This window comes from Pyrus communis, chromosome 17, assembly GCF_041283825.1.
Source record: "Pyrus communis isolate YQ-2024b chromosome 17, ASM4128382v1, whole genome shotgun sequence".
In the NCBI taxonomy this organism is placed as follows: Eukaryota; Viridiplantae; Streptophyta; class Magnoliopsida; order Rosales; family Rosaceae; genus Pyrus; species Pyrus communis.
This window is the reverse complement of record NC_142581.1, coordinates 8,530,758-8,548,071: the sequence shown is the minus strand read 5'-3', so window position 1 is coordinate 8,548,071 and position 17,314 is coordinate 8,530,758. Positions and strand designations below refer to the sequence as shown.

Sequence of the window (17,314 nt, the reverse complement as noted above, 5' to 3'; positions counted from 1 at the left end):
ATTTGAATGTTGTTTGAATTGCACATCTTCCCATACTTGACAAGCCACGAACAACCTTCTTTGCACGTTGCATCAACCTTGAACTTCTCATTTCGTGGAAAATATACATCCTCATACCCATTTATCATAGAGTGCATAACTACTGCCTTTTTGAACTGTGCGGCATCCCTAAATATCAAACCTAAGGACAAGTGTGGGTTCTTCATGTCAATTTTCTCATTAAACTCGGGATCGTGCTCATTGTTGCTTGGACCACTGTCTTCATCTTCATGCACACTGTGAAGGCCATCCGAATTGTAATCCGGCTCACCAATAAGATCTACATCAATCTCTTCTTCAAATTCTTCCTTTTGTTGCAAAGATCCCTCCCCAAATTGTAGGTTATTTTGTTCCCTAATGCTAGCCAACACTGCATCCACCTGTGCATCCACATGATCATCTACAAACTTCATAAACTATAAGTGATCTTCATCAGCAAGAAATTCTTCTTCTATGAAGTCACTGTCATTATCATCTTCTTCTTCCGCTCATTCATCACCTACATCAACCACTCTTTCATCCTCCACCCTTTCATTAGCCACTCATTCACCCACTACTCCATCACCAACTACTTTATCACCCATTTCATCAAACACTTCTTCAATAACTTGAGTCACACATTGGGAAGACACACTACATTCACCACCAGGGCCACTAACTAGATATTCTATGACTAGCTTGGCCTTTCCTCTATTCACTTACAATGGCCTTTCCTCTATCAAATGGCATTGGTCATCCTTATCACCATCATGTTCTTCAATAATCACCCTACTCTGAGTAACCGGTTCAAATGAATTCATAAACTTCATTTTTGAGAGACACATTCTTCAGGTGTTATCTTCTCAATATACATATCAATAAGAGTGTGGTTTGGCACAAATTTACACATGTTGAGAACATCCAAATTTGTCATCAAAGGCTTCAATCCATTTCGAATTTCCATCCCTGGATCCTATACTAGTAACTCATGAAGACATTCCCATATCCCAATTCCTCAACCATATTATCAACATTAAGCAATGACATGAAATCTTTGTCATAGTAGTCAAAGAAATCCACCTTCCCTCCAACATAGAAGTCTTCACTGAGTTGTCCACCGTGATACATTTAGATTGTGAATAGTTCATTGTTCCTTGAAATTACAGAATAAAAAACCCTATTATAAACTAATGAAACCCCAATTTCTGCATAAAAAATTCCTATTTTAAAGTGATGAAACCTAAAATTCAAGACCCAAGACCACAAAACAATTCACAGATAAAAACACACCACAAATGACAATGTGTTGTCCCAGATAAAGGCACAACTAAAGGCATAGATAAAGTCATAAATAAAGCATCATACACACAAGGCACATATAAAGGTATAAACAAAATACTCCCAAACATACATAACCCACAAGCTTTTTTCCAACATGATTAAACAAAGACAAAAGTCCTCCATTAACCGACAACACCAAACAATTTTTAGTTCCCCACCATTTTCGAACAAAGCAATTTAAAATTAGGAAATATAGATCCAAAATTACAAAGTACATACAATTTCAGATCCCCAACATTTTTGAACACTTCAACCATTTTCAAACAATCCAAGCATTATCGAACAACACAAAATAAAGGAACCAAAAAGCACTAATTGTATGTTGGGAATGGATTTAACGGATCCTCCCTCATTTCCCAGGTCATTTTCAGCCTTCGACTTTGAATCCTTCACTTCGAAGCACTTGCTTATCGTTGCAATCGGGAGTTGGTTTTAGGTTGTGGATTGTGGGTTGCGGGTCACGGGCTAAGGGTTGTTATGGGTAGTGGGTACGACGCCGATAGAAAATCGACGGGTAGAGAGTGATGAAAGTAGGGGTTTAGGACAGGGTTTCGCGACGGAAGTAGGGTTTCATTATCAGGGCTAGGGTTACCAGATCTTCATCCTTCTCGATTCTAGGTTTGGGAATGGTGGTGTGCTCGATGATAATGGGGTTGTGTTGGTTACTGGGATGGGAATAGTGGGTTAGAGATTCAAGAAACTTTTTAATTTTAAATTTTCCATGTTGTCAGTCCATGTGGCTCCAAGTGGACTATAAAATTCCACGTGTGCAAGTTTTGGAGGGAGTGGGCTAACGTGTAACGGAGTCCATTAATGCTACGTTAGCATTTAATGAACCAATGGATGGAAAATCTAACGGAGGTTTTATTTTGAAATAAAATGGTACGGGATGTATGAAGGTGAAATGTTTTAAAGATGTTGTATGAGGTTATAATAGACTTCAAACATGAGGGGGTATTATGTAATTTACCCTTTTTAAATTGATTTTAAAAAATTTAATTATTTTTGTTTTTCACGTCATCAAAACATGTATGCCTTAGTCATGTCATCATTTAATGGTTAAATTGACAGTTTGATTAACGGATGTATGAAATTGCAAAAAAATGATAATTGAAGTATGAAATTGAAATGTTTTAAAGATATTGTGTCTAAATTTGGAAGGATAAGATGTAATTTATCCAATAAAATGATAACCACATGTGAATCTGGACGACAAATGGGGACTCTGCATGCTAATCCCATTTTATTCCAACTTTGACTTATCATTTATCCCATTATTGAATTGGTTGGAATATCACACACGGTTCTATTCACTTCCCAAAACAATCACCTTGCCTTTCTCAATGCCCATATGCCCTACACGTTGTAGATGCCTATCTAATTTGCTACTGGAGTTCATCCCCCTTGCAAGTTACCTATGCATGCATGAAGACCATGCATCCTAACAATTATGATTAACCCCCATGCTGCTCCAATCCAATGACAAGAATCCCAAGCCCATTTGAACCGCACCACTTGCTTGGAGATATAATTTGCATCCTATTATCACGTTTAAATCCTTTATCCAAAGGATAATAACGAATAATAAATAAAAGCATTCTGGCATGCGTGATCTTAGGCCTGGTTAGGTGATCTCGACATCACAAATGTGATTGCATTCGAACACCTCTTGATATTTTACTCATGTGATGATCTAGAACTCTGCTCATTCAAAGGTTTTGATTACTTGGGTCGATAGTGTACTTTTAGGTCCAAACAAATTACCAACTGTGATTCTTCTGTCCCACCAAACTACATACTAATTAAACTAATTAGCAAAGTAAAACCATCTTTAGTCTTTAATATCCAAAGCCCGAAAAATGTTGCCCTCCCTTTGTGAACCAAATACAGAAAGAATATAACCCATTTGCTATCAAAATTTTATACAAATATGTACTAACTAAACCAATTATCGAGAGAATTTAGCCGATGCTAGCATCCAATACTTGATTCACCAATCAATTTAGATGTTTTGCCCTCAATCCTAAAGCATCCGATATCATTGGAGCCCATCACCAATGATGCACATCACACTATAAACCAAAAGGGAGGCAAAGTAAATGACCAAAAAAATTAATTAAATTAAAATCCCACAAAACCAAAGGAAGAGGCGTGGAGCCTCTCCTCATCTAGAGACTGCAAAATCCAAATTCATCACATATATTTTGCTTCTCACGCATAATAGAATTCTGGCTCTTTGAAATATCTTCACACGAAGAATATGCAACAAATCTACTTAGTTTTAACTTCAAACTCACAGTTGAATTTAAAAGATATTGAATAGAAGGGCAATCAGAAGATCAGAGTAACATGTTGGATTCATCATTTTTGAGAAGAGATAAACCTTTCATTTAAGCTAACACATCAAATTACACTTCACTGGATAAGGAGTACGTTCTAAGAACAGACAGAAAGAAAACAAAAAGAAAGAACACAGAACAAATATAACTATTATACCAAAAAACCCAAAATATGTTAATCAACAATTAAGTAATAATTCAATTATCAACAACCACATCAATTGGTTTGTAAATTTATTAAAAAAAAAATTAATCTCTCTATTATTATAATTCCATCATTTTTCATGTACTTCTCACTTTTCCCTAAAAATTCCTGACAATTCCAAATCCAACCGAAAAATCCCAGTAACTCCGTCCAAAAGATACCAAAATCATTGGAATGGAATCGGTTTCCATATCTCATTGATCGGTAAATCCCAGAAAGATACCGAAATCTTTATTTTCCTTTAGCAAAGAGCAAAGAGCAAAGAACAAAGAACCCACTAGCAAAAGGCGCCAAAAAATAAAGGAAAGGCAAGTCATATCTTGTTGGATAAAGCGAAAAGGGGAAAAAAATAATAATGAAAAACAATTTGAAACTTTGAATTATAACAGTAGTGATGTCGTCATTTTGTGCCGGTGGTCAAACGAGTGTCTATATTTACACGTTTTTTGAAGTTACCTTTTGGTCCCTTATCCTAATCTAATCCGGACCCTTTATCTCGATTTCTCTTCTGCCTCACGCTGCTACGTGGCAAACACCAACTCCCATTCTCTCTTTTCAAAGAACCCACTAGCAAAAGGCGCCAAAAAATAACGGAAAGGCAAGTCATATCTTGTCGGTTAAAGCGAAAAGGGTAAAAAAATAATAATGAAAAACGATTTGAAACTTTAAATTTTAACAGTAGTGATGTCGTCATTTTGTGCTGGTGGTCAAACGAGTGTCTATATTTACACGTTTTTGGAAGTTACATTTTGGTTCCTTATCCTAATCTAATCCGGACCCTTTATCTCGATTTCTCTTCTGCCTCACGCTGCTACGTGGCAAACACCAACTCCCATTCTCTCTTTTCAAAGAACCCACTAGCAAAAGGCGCCAAAAAATAACGGAAAGGCAAGTCATATCTTGTCAGTTAAAGCGAAAAGGGTAAAAAAATAATAATGTAAAACGATTTGAAACTTTGAATTTTAACAGTAGTGATGTCGTCATTTTGTGCTGGTGGTCAAACGAGTGTCTATATTTACACGTTTTTGGAAGTTACATTTTGGTTCCTTATCCTAATCTAATCCGGACCCTTTATCTCGATTTCTCTTCTGCCTCACGCTGCTACGTGGCAAACACCAACTCCCATTCTCTCTTTTCAAAGAACCCACCAGCAAAAGGCGTCAAAAAATAACGGAAAGGCAAGTCATATCTTGTCGGTTAAAGCGAAAAGGGTAAAAAAATAATAATGAAAAATGATTTGAAACTTTGAATTTTAACAGTAGTGATGTCGTCATTTTGTGCTGGTGGTCAAACGAGTGTCTATATTTACACGTTTTTGGAAGTTACATTTTGGTTGCTTATCCTAATCTAATCCGGACCCTTTATCTCGATTTCTCTTATGCCTCACGCTGCTACGTGGCAAACACCAACTCCCATTCTCTCTTTTCCCGATCTCGCAATCTCTCTCACTCTCGTAGTCTCTCTGTCACTCTCTATCTTAAAGACACACATTATTCTCAGTCAACCCAACAGCCAACAGTGCTAGAGTCCAAGTCATCAATTGCTTAGTCTTTTAAGTTTTCTATTGTAACTAATCCATAGATAGCTTAATTAGTTACATTAGTTGTTAACTAAATATTATTAGCTGCTGTGTATAAATACTCCAAATGTAACCAGTTTCATTTAATGAAAATACATTTCTTATATATCTCACCCTCCCTTAACTCTGTCCCTCTCATCCGTGCCCTCCCTCTCTGCAAACCCTCACCTCCCTCACCATCATACCACATAACAACAACTAAACACCATCACCCCTGCGAACTAAGATTCGAAGAAAGAACACCCCAAACCTTATCTTCCTTTCGCCGGTACTGTTCATCATCTTCTCCATCGAGTTTCGTGATTTTCCAACATTGGTAAGCTTCTAAAAACCCTTGGGATGTGTTTTAGGGTTAGATCGAAGCCAATTAACCCCAAAACCCAGCAGCCCAACCAAGGCCTTTGGGCCGAGAAACTAGGGCCCTTAGCCCGCTAAACTCTTAACCCGACCAAAAAGGGCTTCGGCCCATGAGCTTTAAACCCAACCCAAAACCCTTGGAATCTGAACCTTTTGAATTGAGACCTTTGGGCTGTTCACCTAGGGCCTTCGGCCCAATTCACTCAATACCCTTTAAACCCTAAAACCTATTGGACCCAAGCCCCTTAGGCCCAGACCCGTTGACTTTGACCCGATCAACTGTCAACGTTGACTTTTTCGAGTTTCACCTGGAACCCCTCATAGGCTAATTTCGACGTCCTGAATCCGTTTTTGACATTCATTTTTCCAAATTAAATCATTTGAGTAGAGTTTTATTAATTGTATACTTTATGTGCTTAGGGGCAATTATCTGTGGCGTTTTCATCTTTACTAGTTTGCGTGTCTCTTCGGCAGTAAAGTATCTGTGAGTGGACCCTTTCTAAAAATGCATGTTTTAACAGTAGTAATGCATACATGAAAAACATGATTTACCGATTACGTTTTATGAGACAACATGCTTATTGAGGTTATTTTGAATTATTACTATTTTTCCTATAACTCGTGTTCTTTATAAAATATCTGATGGATGACGATATAATATTTAGAATATGTTTTGAACACCTCTTTATAGTATAGATGATGAATGACTTTATACTATGAAGTTACTTTTCAAATATCTGTATGTTCAATGGTTTTGTTCTTACCTAGTAATTCCTTTCAATCTGTAAGTAGTAATTAGACTACTTTACTTTGATAGCTAATTTTTTATTTGTTTAAATAATTTATATATGAGATTTGCTACGGACACTCGCTCACAAGTCTCTACCGACTCGCTAGCCACGTAAGGATTGTCTTAGAATGTGTTGTGGTGTATGGGTCCGGAAAAAAATAACACAAGATCTGAAACTTGTGTACTTCAAGTGGAAATGGGAAATTAATGACAAAAAATTAGGAAGAAGAATTTGAGCAATTTGAACTCAAAATTTCTGTATTTTTCAATTCCAATTTCTACCTCAACCAGCATTTTCTAATTTTGCCATCAAGCACGCAAAACAAATCATACTCAAAGACTATATTGAATCTTCATAGGCAGAGCACCCATATTTCTCCCGCTCCAAATGGGGTTTTGAGATGGGTTTGGCAGTGAAGCCTGCCGTAGATGATTTCGCGGTGAAACTGTGAAGAAGATGGAAGAGAGAGGTGTACGTGGCTAGAGAGTCCAGGGAGACTGGCTTTGTATACAAGAGTCAAAATAGGAACAAGAACCCATAGAATTCCATAAACCTAACCCCTCACGTGCGAAATTATAGAAGATCCCCTTTAAGATCAAACAATTCCATCGAATTGAGTATGATTGTATGTGTGATAGCATCTACTATACCAGGAATATCAATGAACCCGATTATTGAAATTGCTCAGGATACCCTTTTTTAGCTTCTAGAATCTATTTCTTAGTTCAAGATCCCTCTTACTAACTGGAATCAAAGAATTTGTAGATCTGTTCCGCCCAAAATGGGAATGGGCTAGGGTTATGAACTTATAATCTATATATTAGAATTAAAAAGTAGTAATTTAATTGGTATAACCCACGGTTTCATTTTATACGTATTATAAAGTCTCACAAATTCTAGTCCTCCTACATATGTGTGTATATGTGATATGCTCCACCGGAATCACAGGTTGAACGTGGCACAAGGTGTGGGTGACCATGGCATCGGCAGGTGTGTCTCTGCTTGCCAAAACAATCATTTATTATTTCTTTATCTAATTAAATAATCGTCTATATCTTTTTAAGAAAATGTTATGATATATTTTTGGGACACTTTAGATGCGATTCCTAATTATTAATATTCTTTGATTGAAATCTTGTTGGTTTTCAATTTTTGATCGAAATCTCTAAAATTAATGTGATATCGTATTTCTATGTAGGTTACTATATTTTTTAAATTAAAAATTAAAATTTATAGTTTGTATTAATGAGATTTTAAATTAAAAAAAACCCATAATTTGTGGATTAAAATTATTAAAATATAAATTATACTATCCAATAGATTGTGTGTGTGTGTATGTATGTATGTAAACATGGGTACATTCATCAAAAATTAACAAAAAAAAATTATTGTACCAAAATATGGGTACATTCTTCAAAACCACACAAAAAAAAATAATAGATATTAGGCTGAATAACATTAGTAAATTTCTTTGATTAAAATTGACATGGATACATTCTCAAATCAAGAAAAAGAATGTACCCATATAAGTTTAAAAATGGATTAGAAAAAATTTGAACAGATTTTATATAAAAAAAAAAGGGTACATTTCACTACAACAAATTGGTATATTTAAGAATAGGTACATTTTAAGATTAAAAAATTGAAAAATTACATGAATGGGTACATATAAGATTAAAAAATTGGAAACCTTTTCATAAAAAATTAAGGGGTACAAACTTATTCTAATTTTTTATTTATTTTGGAAATGATTTGAATTGAAAATTAGTTAGAAGTTTAATAAATGTGTGAGTACTAAAATCCTAAATAAATTATTAATTTTTATTTTAAAAATTATGTAACTGATATGGAAATTCATTATTACATTAATGTTAGAGACCTCGATCAAAATCTGAGAGGTTTCAATCAAAGAACATTAGTAACTTAAGGACTGGATACTAATTTTTTCTATATTTTTATACCACAATTGTACAATTGTGTATGGTTTAAAATATCGATATACAAATTTATACAAATATCAATAAATATATCGATATCAGTATAAGTTACCTTAAACGAAGCTCAAAACGTGAAAATTTAAGATGGCACTTTATGGAATGTCATATCAAACTACAATACATATATTGATAAAAAAAAAAATTAAATACTAATACTATATATCATTTCAATCTTTTGGGATATGTACAAAACATGCACACAATGTGCACAACAATATGACCAAAATAGGATTTTCTTAATACTTAAAATGACCAAATTCCCTCATATATAAATGGGTTATTTCGATCAATAGGTCTCTCTCTTGTTTCTCCCTCCGGCACTGTTGGCGGTCCAATCGCCCCCAGCTTTACTTTTGCCACCGTGCTACCGTACGGTTTCCATCACCCCCTCACCTACCTCCAATCTTGTTTGCCCTCTTTGCGGTCGCGGCTTCCTGGAAGAGATGGAAACCCTTAATCCTAACCCTTAACCCCACCCCAATCCTTTCTTCTCTTTTCCCTCATCTGACGCTCCTCCCTTTGCCTCCAGCAGATGTCCCCTCCTATTCTGTGCCTGAGCGCAAGAATCTCTCAGAATAATCCACTCTTATTTCATTTTTTTTCCTACTATTTTTTATTTGGGTAACCCTTGATTTTAATGGGTAGAGTTGAAGACAGCTGGGAATAAATTAAGTTGATAAAATGTCATGAGTAGTGAATAAGTGTTTGTTCACTTTGTTTGTTCATCAACTTCAAGCAGATTAATTAAGTCATAACCAATAAGTAATTTTCATTGCTGACACGACATGCACATGATATGATCACAAATCTGAGCTCAACCTCAAAAACCAGAGCTCACTGCCCTTTCTTAGAAATCAATAAAATGATGCTTATGCGCTCTGAGATCATTTCATAGTTTGTCATTTTCTGTGCATGTTCTGTGCATAATGCAAGCATGGTACTAAGTATGTGCATATTATGTGCATGGTAATAGATAAAACTTTCCTTAACTATACCTTTCATTAAAGATAACTAAGTCATTTTCTTAACTATACCTTTATTAAGTAATAACCTTCCTATACTTACAAAATATTTTGGTCATAACATTATTACCATATAGCGATTTTATTGTAAATGAGTCTCCTCCAATCATATTGGATCACTTTTCCCTTGCACAATCACACACTCGTCAACAATCATGAGTATTGTATTAAAATGTAAATTATCTCAAGGACATATATGCTAATTTTATCATATATTTGTAATCATATTCATATTCATGTGCATTTAGCATTATTTTGTTATTATTCGAACAAATTTAAACTGTGTATTTAATAAATGGCATGAATGATTTCTTGGTAGAAATCATGAATGATTTCTAGTTGTCATATAATTCCATATAACTTCATTAAAAAGTTAAATAACAAGGAACCCTTAACATTATCTTCCATCGTTTCTATGATTGAAGTTTAACTACAGAATAGTTCATGCATCAAACTAAACTAGTATGGGGAAATTAACAATAACAAACACGATAAATTTGACAGGATTTGAATATAGTCGGTGTAAACCTTTCTTTGAGGCTGTGCAAGCTGGCCGTTGGGAAACTGCAAAGGACTTTTACATCCAACATCCGGAGGCAGTAAGAGTAAGACATCCATCTTCTGGGAAGACAGCTCTTCACATTGCAGTTGAAGCTGGGCATGTGGATATTGTCAGAGAATTGGTGTCGTTGACAGGATTTGATTATAGTCGGTGTAAACCTTTCTTTGAGGCTGTGCAAGCTGGTCGTTGGGAAACTGCAAGGGACTTTCACATCCAACATCCGGACGCAGTAAGAGTAAGCCATCCATTCTCCGGGAAGACAGCTCTTCACATTGCAGTTGAGGCTGGGCATGTGGATATTGTGAAAGAATTGGTGTCGTTGATGGAAGAGGGCGACTTGGAAATAAAATCACAGGGTGATCGGACAGCTCTTGCTATTGCTGCAATTAAAGGGATTACCGAAATGGCTCAATGCATGGTAACAAAGAACAAAAAATTACTCAGCATTCCCAATGTTTCAAACGACATTCCACTTGTGCTAGCTTGTTTGTATGGTCATTGGGATGTGGCTCGATATCTCTACTCCGTCACTCCACTTGAAGATTTAATGCCAGACAAAGGACTTCATGGCGCTACAATAATCTCCAATTGTTTTCTATCCAAAGAATTTGGTAAAAGTTATTAAATATGAGTACTAACATGCTGTTGAGGACTACAAAAATGAAAATTAAGGGTTATTTTAATAATGATTTCAGTTGTTTAGTAAACTACTTCCAAATTTCCAAAAAAAAAAAAAAAAAAAAAAAAAAAAAAAAAAAAACAGAAAACTGAAATTCGAAGTTTGAAAACCGAAAAAATAGCTTTCAGTTTTTTTTTTTTTTTTTTTTTTTTTTTAATGAAACCTGAAAATTAAAACTATTTATCAAACAAGTTTTTGGTTTTCAAATTAAAATCGTGATTACAAAACTAGCTACAGTTTACTCTTTTTCCCATAGCTACAAATTATTATAGCAAACTAATTATTTTTGAAAAATTCTTAACATTTAAAATAAACAGATATCTCATGGGATTTAATTAACCGTTGCCCAAAATTGGCCCTTACTTCGAACGACGGATGCGCGACCTCCTTAGAAATTTTGGCTCGTTGGGCTTCTTCATTCCGAAGTGGAGTGGAGCTCAATTTCTGGCAACAACGGATTTATGATAGTTAGTGTACAACATACTCCCTTCGCTTTCTATTAATTATTTGCTTTCACTTTTATGACATATTTTTCTTGTCTTGATAGGCATAGACATACAACCTCCTCGTCGCATCAACCATATTTCTGTAACTGTTCAAAATGAAGAAAATTCCCAAGCTAATAACGGAAGGAGGTCAATTCGCTCAGGTTTGCTATCCCCTTCCTCTCCCATCATTAACAAGTTAGGAAGTGTTGCATAAAAGGTACGATCTAATTTGGGTTATCCACTTCGAATTCCTGATTAACTTTAATCAAGGGCGTACATGATATTTATCTTTACTTGTATGTAGGTCTCAATTATAACTCACATAGATGACAGTTTCGACACTAAATTAGTATCACTAATCCCTCCCTACCTTGCTAAATTTGAGAGATTATTAGGAGAGTTTTCTTCATTTGTGGAGATTATTGGGAGCATAAGTGCATGTTTGGTAATGAGAAATACAAAATCTTCATGCATAGTCATCGCACAATATGGATTTACCAGGTATGATGTCATGTATTTCAATGCTACATGGTGCACACTTACTATCACCCAACCTTGTGACACTATGTTATCGACCCTCTAGCTCTCAATTCACAAACAACTGAAACATGCATAGATATCTCATTTCACTACAAAAAAATATATGGCCACTGCGCACAAAAAGTAATTTGGAACCAACATATGTGCCATATATCTATAGTAACAGTGCAGCAACTAAACTATTATATGTGCCCTCTATGGGTGTGCCCTTTGATGAGAGGCACAATATGGCTATTTGTGCTCAAATAGTTAAGCACAAATAGGTTAACTATTTTCTTCTTCAAATATACAAATGGCTATTTGTATGTAGAAGGTCTCAATTATAACTCACATAGATGACAAGTTCGACACCAAATTAGTATCACTAATACCTCCCTACCTTGCTAAATTTGAGAGATTATTAGGAGAGTTTTCTTCATTTGTGGAGATTATTGGGAGCATAAGTGCATGTTTGGTAATGAGAAATACAAAATGCGTTTGTGTTAGTTTTTAAGAATAGACCCATAAAATGAATAACATAAAATACAATATTAGCCTAGATTGTGTAAAACATTAAAGTTATTTTTCATGTGAAATTTAATAACATAATAAAAAGATAAAAACCACAAACTAAGTATAAAACAAGGTCAGAATTTTAAGAAAAGAGAAAAAATCGGTGTTATGTTTTCTTGGTTTTTCTCCCTTCATTCTTGATACATATACCAGTCTTTGATTTTCTTCTTCAAATTAGATTCAAATTTGTAGAATAACCAAGATTTTGAGAAGAAAACAAATCTCAAATTATTGAACCCCAATCTCCAGAACTGTAATTAAAAACAAAAAAAAAAAAAAAAAAAAAGGAAAAAGAGTTGTGCAATTGAATCAAGGAGGAGGACACTCAAACTGAATCCATTCTCCAAAATGAGACTGAAATTAAACGAATAAGTTTAAATTTAGCAAATTTAATTCTACGAGACCGAAATTCGGTACCAGTGAGGCGCACCTTGGTTTCTGTTGTTGGTAGATCAATCGAATGTGAAACTCAAACAAGAAATCGACATTATAAATTAAAGAAAAATTATTCAGCCCAAACAATCTCTAAGCTTAGTATAGTTTATTAGTGTGGACAGAGAAATTGTTTGGCCAAAACAATCTCTAAACTTAAAGCATCATACTGCATTAAAATGAAGTTATATCAATACCTGAGAAGAGAGGCCGATCATAAGCTTCAGGAACCTGTGAAAAAAGGAAAATAACAATAATGAATAATAAACAAAAAAAATGCATTACTACCAAGAAAACTCAATGCAATACTCGCAGGCGTTGGATGCAATGAAGCTCACTTTACCACATTCCCTTCTTGCCTATAACTTTTAAGAGTCCCACAGCTTTTATGAATTGAAAAATAAAGCTTTTACAGAACATAGTCGAAAGAAAATGCCATGAGCTAAGAACAATATATTGAAAATAGACAAACAACTTACGTCTCTGTGGAAAATCTTCGTCAACTTTCAACTTCGCTCCACCTGCACGCGCGCGCGCGCGCGCGCGCACACACACACACACACATATATATATACAAGCATCAAATCGATGTTCACACTCTTAGCATCTAGTTAGAACAATAATTACACCAAGAAAACTTGACCTTTCAACAACCCAATTGATGTTGTATTGCAATCTATACAACCAGTGACAGATTAAAATAGCAAAACAACACCAAAAAATCCTAAATCAAATTGAAGCAGTGTAAAATCGAGATTGAAAACGCGAAAATACCAAGCTCGACTTCACCGCCAGCTCCGGCCTCATCATACACATCGACGCCACCCCAACTCCGCTCTTCGCCTTCCCGCCGCTCCCATACCTACAAAATACATAAAAGCCGATCAAAATCCTTACGTTTCTTAGATCGAAAATTGAGGAAATTCGATTACGAGTTTGTAGAAACTAACATGGGGTTTGGAAAGAGGACGGGAAGAGGATTATGGAGATATAATTTGACAGTCGTTGGTGACCGGTGGACCGCAGCGCCGTTGCGTGAAAGAGACGAGGGAGCGAGGATGCAGGAGGGAGGAGAGACTTCTCCAAGGGGGTGAGAGGAGAGAGGATTAATAACTTTTTTTTTTCATAATTTTTATAAATTGTATTTTACACAACAGGCACGATATATTTATACAAAATTTACATATTATTTAAATATACTAAACGCTAGGGCCTTGTTAAGTAGCTTCTGTAGAGGCATAAAAGCCTGTTTGTCACACATTATATACTATTTAACAGATCCTATTTTTAGAGACAAAAGTTTTTGTGTCTTATGTTCTGTCAAAAAGTTATCAAGCCAAAGTATACATGTCTCACTTCTCATAGTTTCCGTGGCCGAGACAATGTACTATCAAAAAATGAGATTAAATGTGTGAGGTCTAATTACTGTCATATTTAGTGGTATCCTAGGATAGGGCTTGAAGCATGTTGGTTAAAAAGTCAACTGTTGGTTATGAAACCCTTCTTGGTCTACAAACATTGGATTTCCATTATGCAAGTTCCATTAGGTCGGTCGTACATCTAACAACATGCTCCATGAGTTTCACCAACATTTTTTCCATTGCAGTCGGAGGTTTAGTGGAACAACTTGTTTCTCATTCAAAAAAGCAGAAGGAAGGGCTTGTTTTGAAAATCGTTGAGATACTTGGTATGCTAGTAACAATTTCATTTGTTGTAAATTGGAATTCAAATCAATTATTCAAAGCAGTTTCAGTTCTAAATATTTAGGTTTTAAATGTCGAACTTAGGAATCAAACGCATATATGAAATGAAGATTGTCCACGTCAACTCACTTGCAATTTTAAAGCTCGCGTGCGAAGAGATAAATAAAGATTTGGATATGCATCAAATGAGTTATCCCGATGCGAATTCTGCAATCTTCGAAGCTGTTAGGAATGGGAATGTGGAGTTTATTACTCATATATGTAAAGCAAATCCTGAACTTCTGTGGCGAACAAATGACGAGGGAAGGTGCATATTTTCCTTTGCCATCGAATGTCGTCAAGAAAAGATTTATAACCTTCTATATGGGATCTCTGCGAAAGAGCGGGTGATGCAGAATGCTGATAGCGAACATAATACCAAGCTACATATGGCTGGGCTGTTGTCCCCATCTGCACAAGCACAACTTAATCGTATTCCAGGGGCAGCATTGCAAATGCAGCGTGAACTGCAATGGTACAAGGTTAGAATTTCTCATTTGACATAATTCTTAATTACGTTGCCTATATGACATATAAACTGAAAGAATCAATTAAGTATTCGGGAGGTTCTGAATTTGTTTTCCCTTTTTGTAATAATCACCCAAATCAACATCAACTATTAGGGACTGGGGGAGGGAGGGAAGAATTGGACTCGACACTTCGGGAAAATGTTCTTAACCAACTGAATTACAAGTCCCCATTATCCACTTCCTAGGTGTCAATCTTAGTTTGTTATCCTAAAACGTTTCTTGCATTAAAGGTGCTGCATTTTGAAAGAGAGTTATTTGCGTTTTCGATTTATTGTAAGCAGATGTTCAACCTAACACAAGTTGTAAATTTAACACAATCTTAAAGCCTTAATGCGTAAAATGTTAAAATTGAACATCGTGACCAATTGTAGGTGCTCTCATATGTCAGTACAAATGTTAAAATTAACACAACCTAACACATGTTACCAACCTTGGAATGTAAAATGTACCTAGTTAATCCTAATATAATAAAGATTATAGAAAATTATGTTTTATGCTCTCATAAGTCAGTACTTCTTGTTCAATGCAATGCAGGAAGTAGAGACTATTATACCTCCTAGGTTTCTTGAGTGGAGGAACAATGAAATTTTGACAGCAAGGGAACTATTCACAAAGAGTCACAGTGGATTGCTAAAGGAGGGAGAAAAATGGATGAAAGAGACAGCAACTTCTTACACTGTTGTAGGTGCTCTTATTATTACCATCATGTTTGCTGCAATAATCACAATTCCTGGAGGAAACAAAGATACCGGCTTTCCCGCATTCATCGATGAAAAATTGTTTATGTTATTTATGATTTCAGATGCTATATCACTCTTTTCTTCCACAACTGCTACGCTGACGTTTCTCGGAATTCTCACGTCACGTTACGCAGAAGATGATTTCCTAAAGTCCTTACCCACACAGATGATAATTGGTCTTGCCACTCTTTTCTTCGCTATTGCAACCATGATGATTGCGTTTTCTGCTGCCCTTCTAATTATAGTTCGTGGACATTCTTGGATTGTGATTCCAACCATACTTCTTTCAAGCGTTCCAGTCACTTTATTTGCTTGGATGCAATTCCCCCTCCTAGTTAGAATTACCATTTCTACTTACGGGAAAGGAATATTTAATAGGAATGTGGAACGTTGGTTGTAAAGCTATTTCATTCTTTTATATTTCTTATTGTATCTGTTTATGTGGGATCCTAAAATTAGAGGTGTAACTGATTTGATGGATTATATATTAAGGAATAAATTGGTGGTTTATGAGGGACCTTTCACTTACAAGTGAAGAGAAACACCACTAGACCGTATTACTAAGTGAAGTCTTTGTTTTTGTGTGTTGACTGATTCGTTTTTGTTGTTTGATGAATGATATGATTGTAGTTACTACATTACAGGTTCGAATAAGAACCCCACAAGGCACCCAACATGATGAGCACATGAACTACTCATTCAGATTATCGCATCATCTTTAAGACAATAGACCAATTCACTAATGAAACCAAGAAAGAAAGGAAACGATAGATCTTGTCCCAACCTCTAATGTTACAGACAGTAGAGGTTTAACCACATAATGCACACCATGGCTCCCGATCGTCTTTTGATTTTCTTGTTGGATTCCATGTGATCTTGTCTCTTGAAAAGGAAAGGTTCAAAGTGCTTGCTAAAAGTTCTCCAATCTCATAAAGTATCTGAAAAAGAAACCATCTAGAGTTAGACAATATACGTACACTCGGGAAACAGACAGATTGATAGAGAACTAAAGGGAAGAGAAAGAAACAAGGCTAAGCGACTTACTTTTAGCAGTGGAACATGGAGAAACTGAGCATACACCATTTTTCCCATTCATCTCTTGAGCAAATCGTAGAAATACAAATTACTATCCTATCATGGCCTCCAAACCCTACTTGAATTCAACCATATGTCACAACAATTCTAGGTAAACTGAATGTTGACAGTTGCATTAGATAAAGTAATAAAAAAGCTGTATACCTGAAACTCTTCTTTATCAGAAATGTGTTGACCTATTTGCCTGATAAGAACATATGTTGGCAACTTCAAAATACGGAACAACTGAGGAAAGCAAGCCAAATGTTCATGATGAATCTGCAAGGATGGCGGTGGCTTCTGGGTTTTGGTTGTCATAGCCTTGC

General features: G+C 35.5%; 1 protein-coding gene and 2 long non-coding RNA genes across 7 annotated transcripts in view; 2 read left to right on the top strand and 1 right to left on the bottom strand.

The window, feature by feature from the left end:
• Nucleotides 1-17,314, top strand: part of LOC148689369 (uncharacterized) — an 82,564-nt gene that overhangs the window by 21,976 nt on the left and 43,274 nt on the right. The gene's annotated exons all lie outside the window — the stretch shown is intronic.
• LOC137707791 (uncharacterized) lies at nt 5,584-16,478 on the top strand. 5 transcript variants are annotated; one of them, XM_088689149.1, is made up of 9 exons: nt 5,584-5,798; nt 6,260-6,323; nt 7,579-7,620; nt 10,154-10,822; nt 11,208-11,357; nt 11,438-11,539; nt 14,509-14,589; nt 14,690-15,126; nt 15,709-16,478. In XM_088689149.1, exons 3-9 carry the CDS (start codon nt 7,608-7,610, stop codon nt 16,312-16,314), a joined length of 2,058 nt encoding a protein of 685 aa, XP_088545275.1. In that variant the 5' UTR covers nt 5,584-5,798; nt 6,260-6,323; nt 7,579-7,607; the 3' UTR covers nt 16,315-16,478. The 5 variants fall into 5 exon arrangements, with proteins under 5 accessions (XP_088545275.1, XP_088545276.1, XP_088545277.1 ...); XM_088689150.1 differs by lacking the exon at nt 6,260-6,323 and adding an exon at nt 6,921-7,145 and having other exon boundaries at nt 5,584-5,823; nt 7,531-7,620; XM_088689151.1 differs by lacking the exon at nt 6,260-6,323.
• On the bottom strand, nt 12,428-13,670 carry LOC148689371 (uncharacterized). The gene is made up of 2 exons (XR_015958457.1): nt 13,382-13,670; nt 12,428-13,133 (listed from the first exon to the last, which is right to left on the bottom strand). It is a non-coding gene; the product is annotated as an uncharacterized LOC148689371 (long non-coding RNA).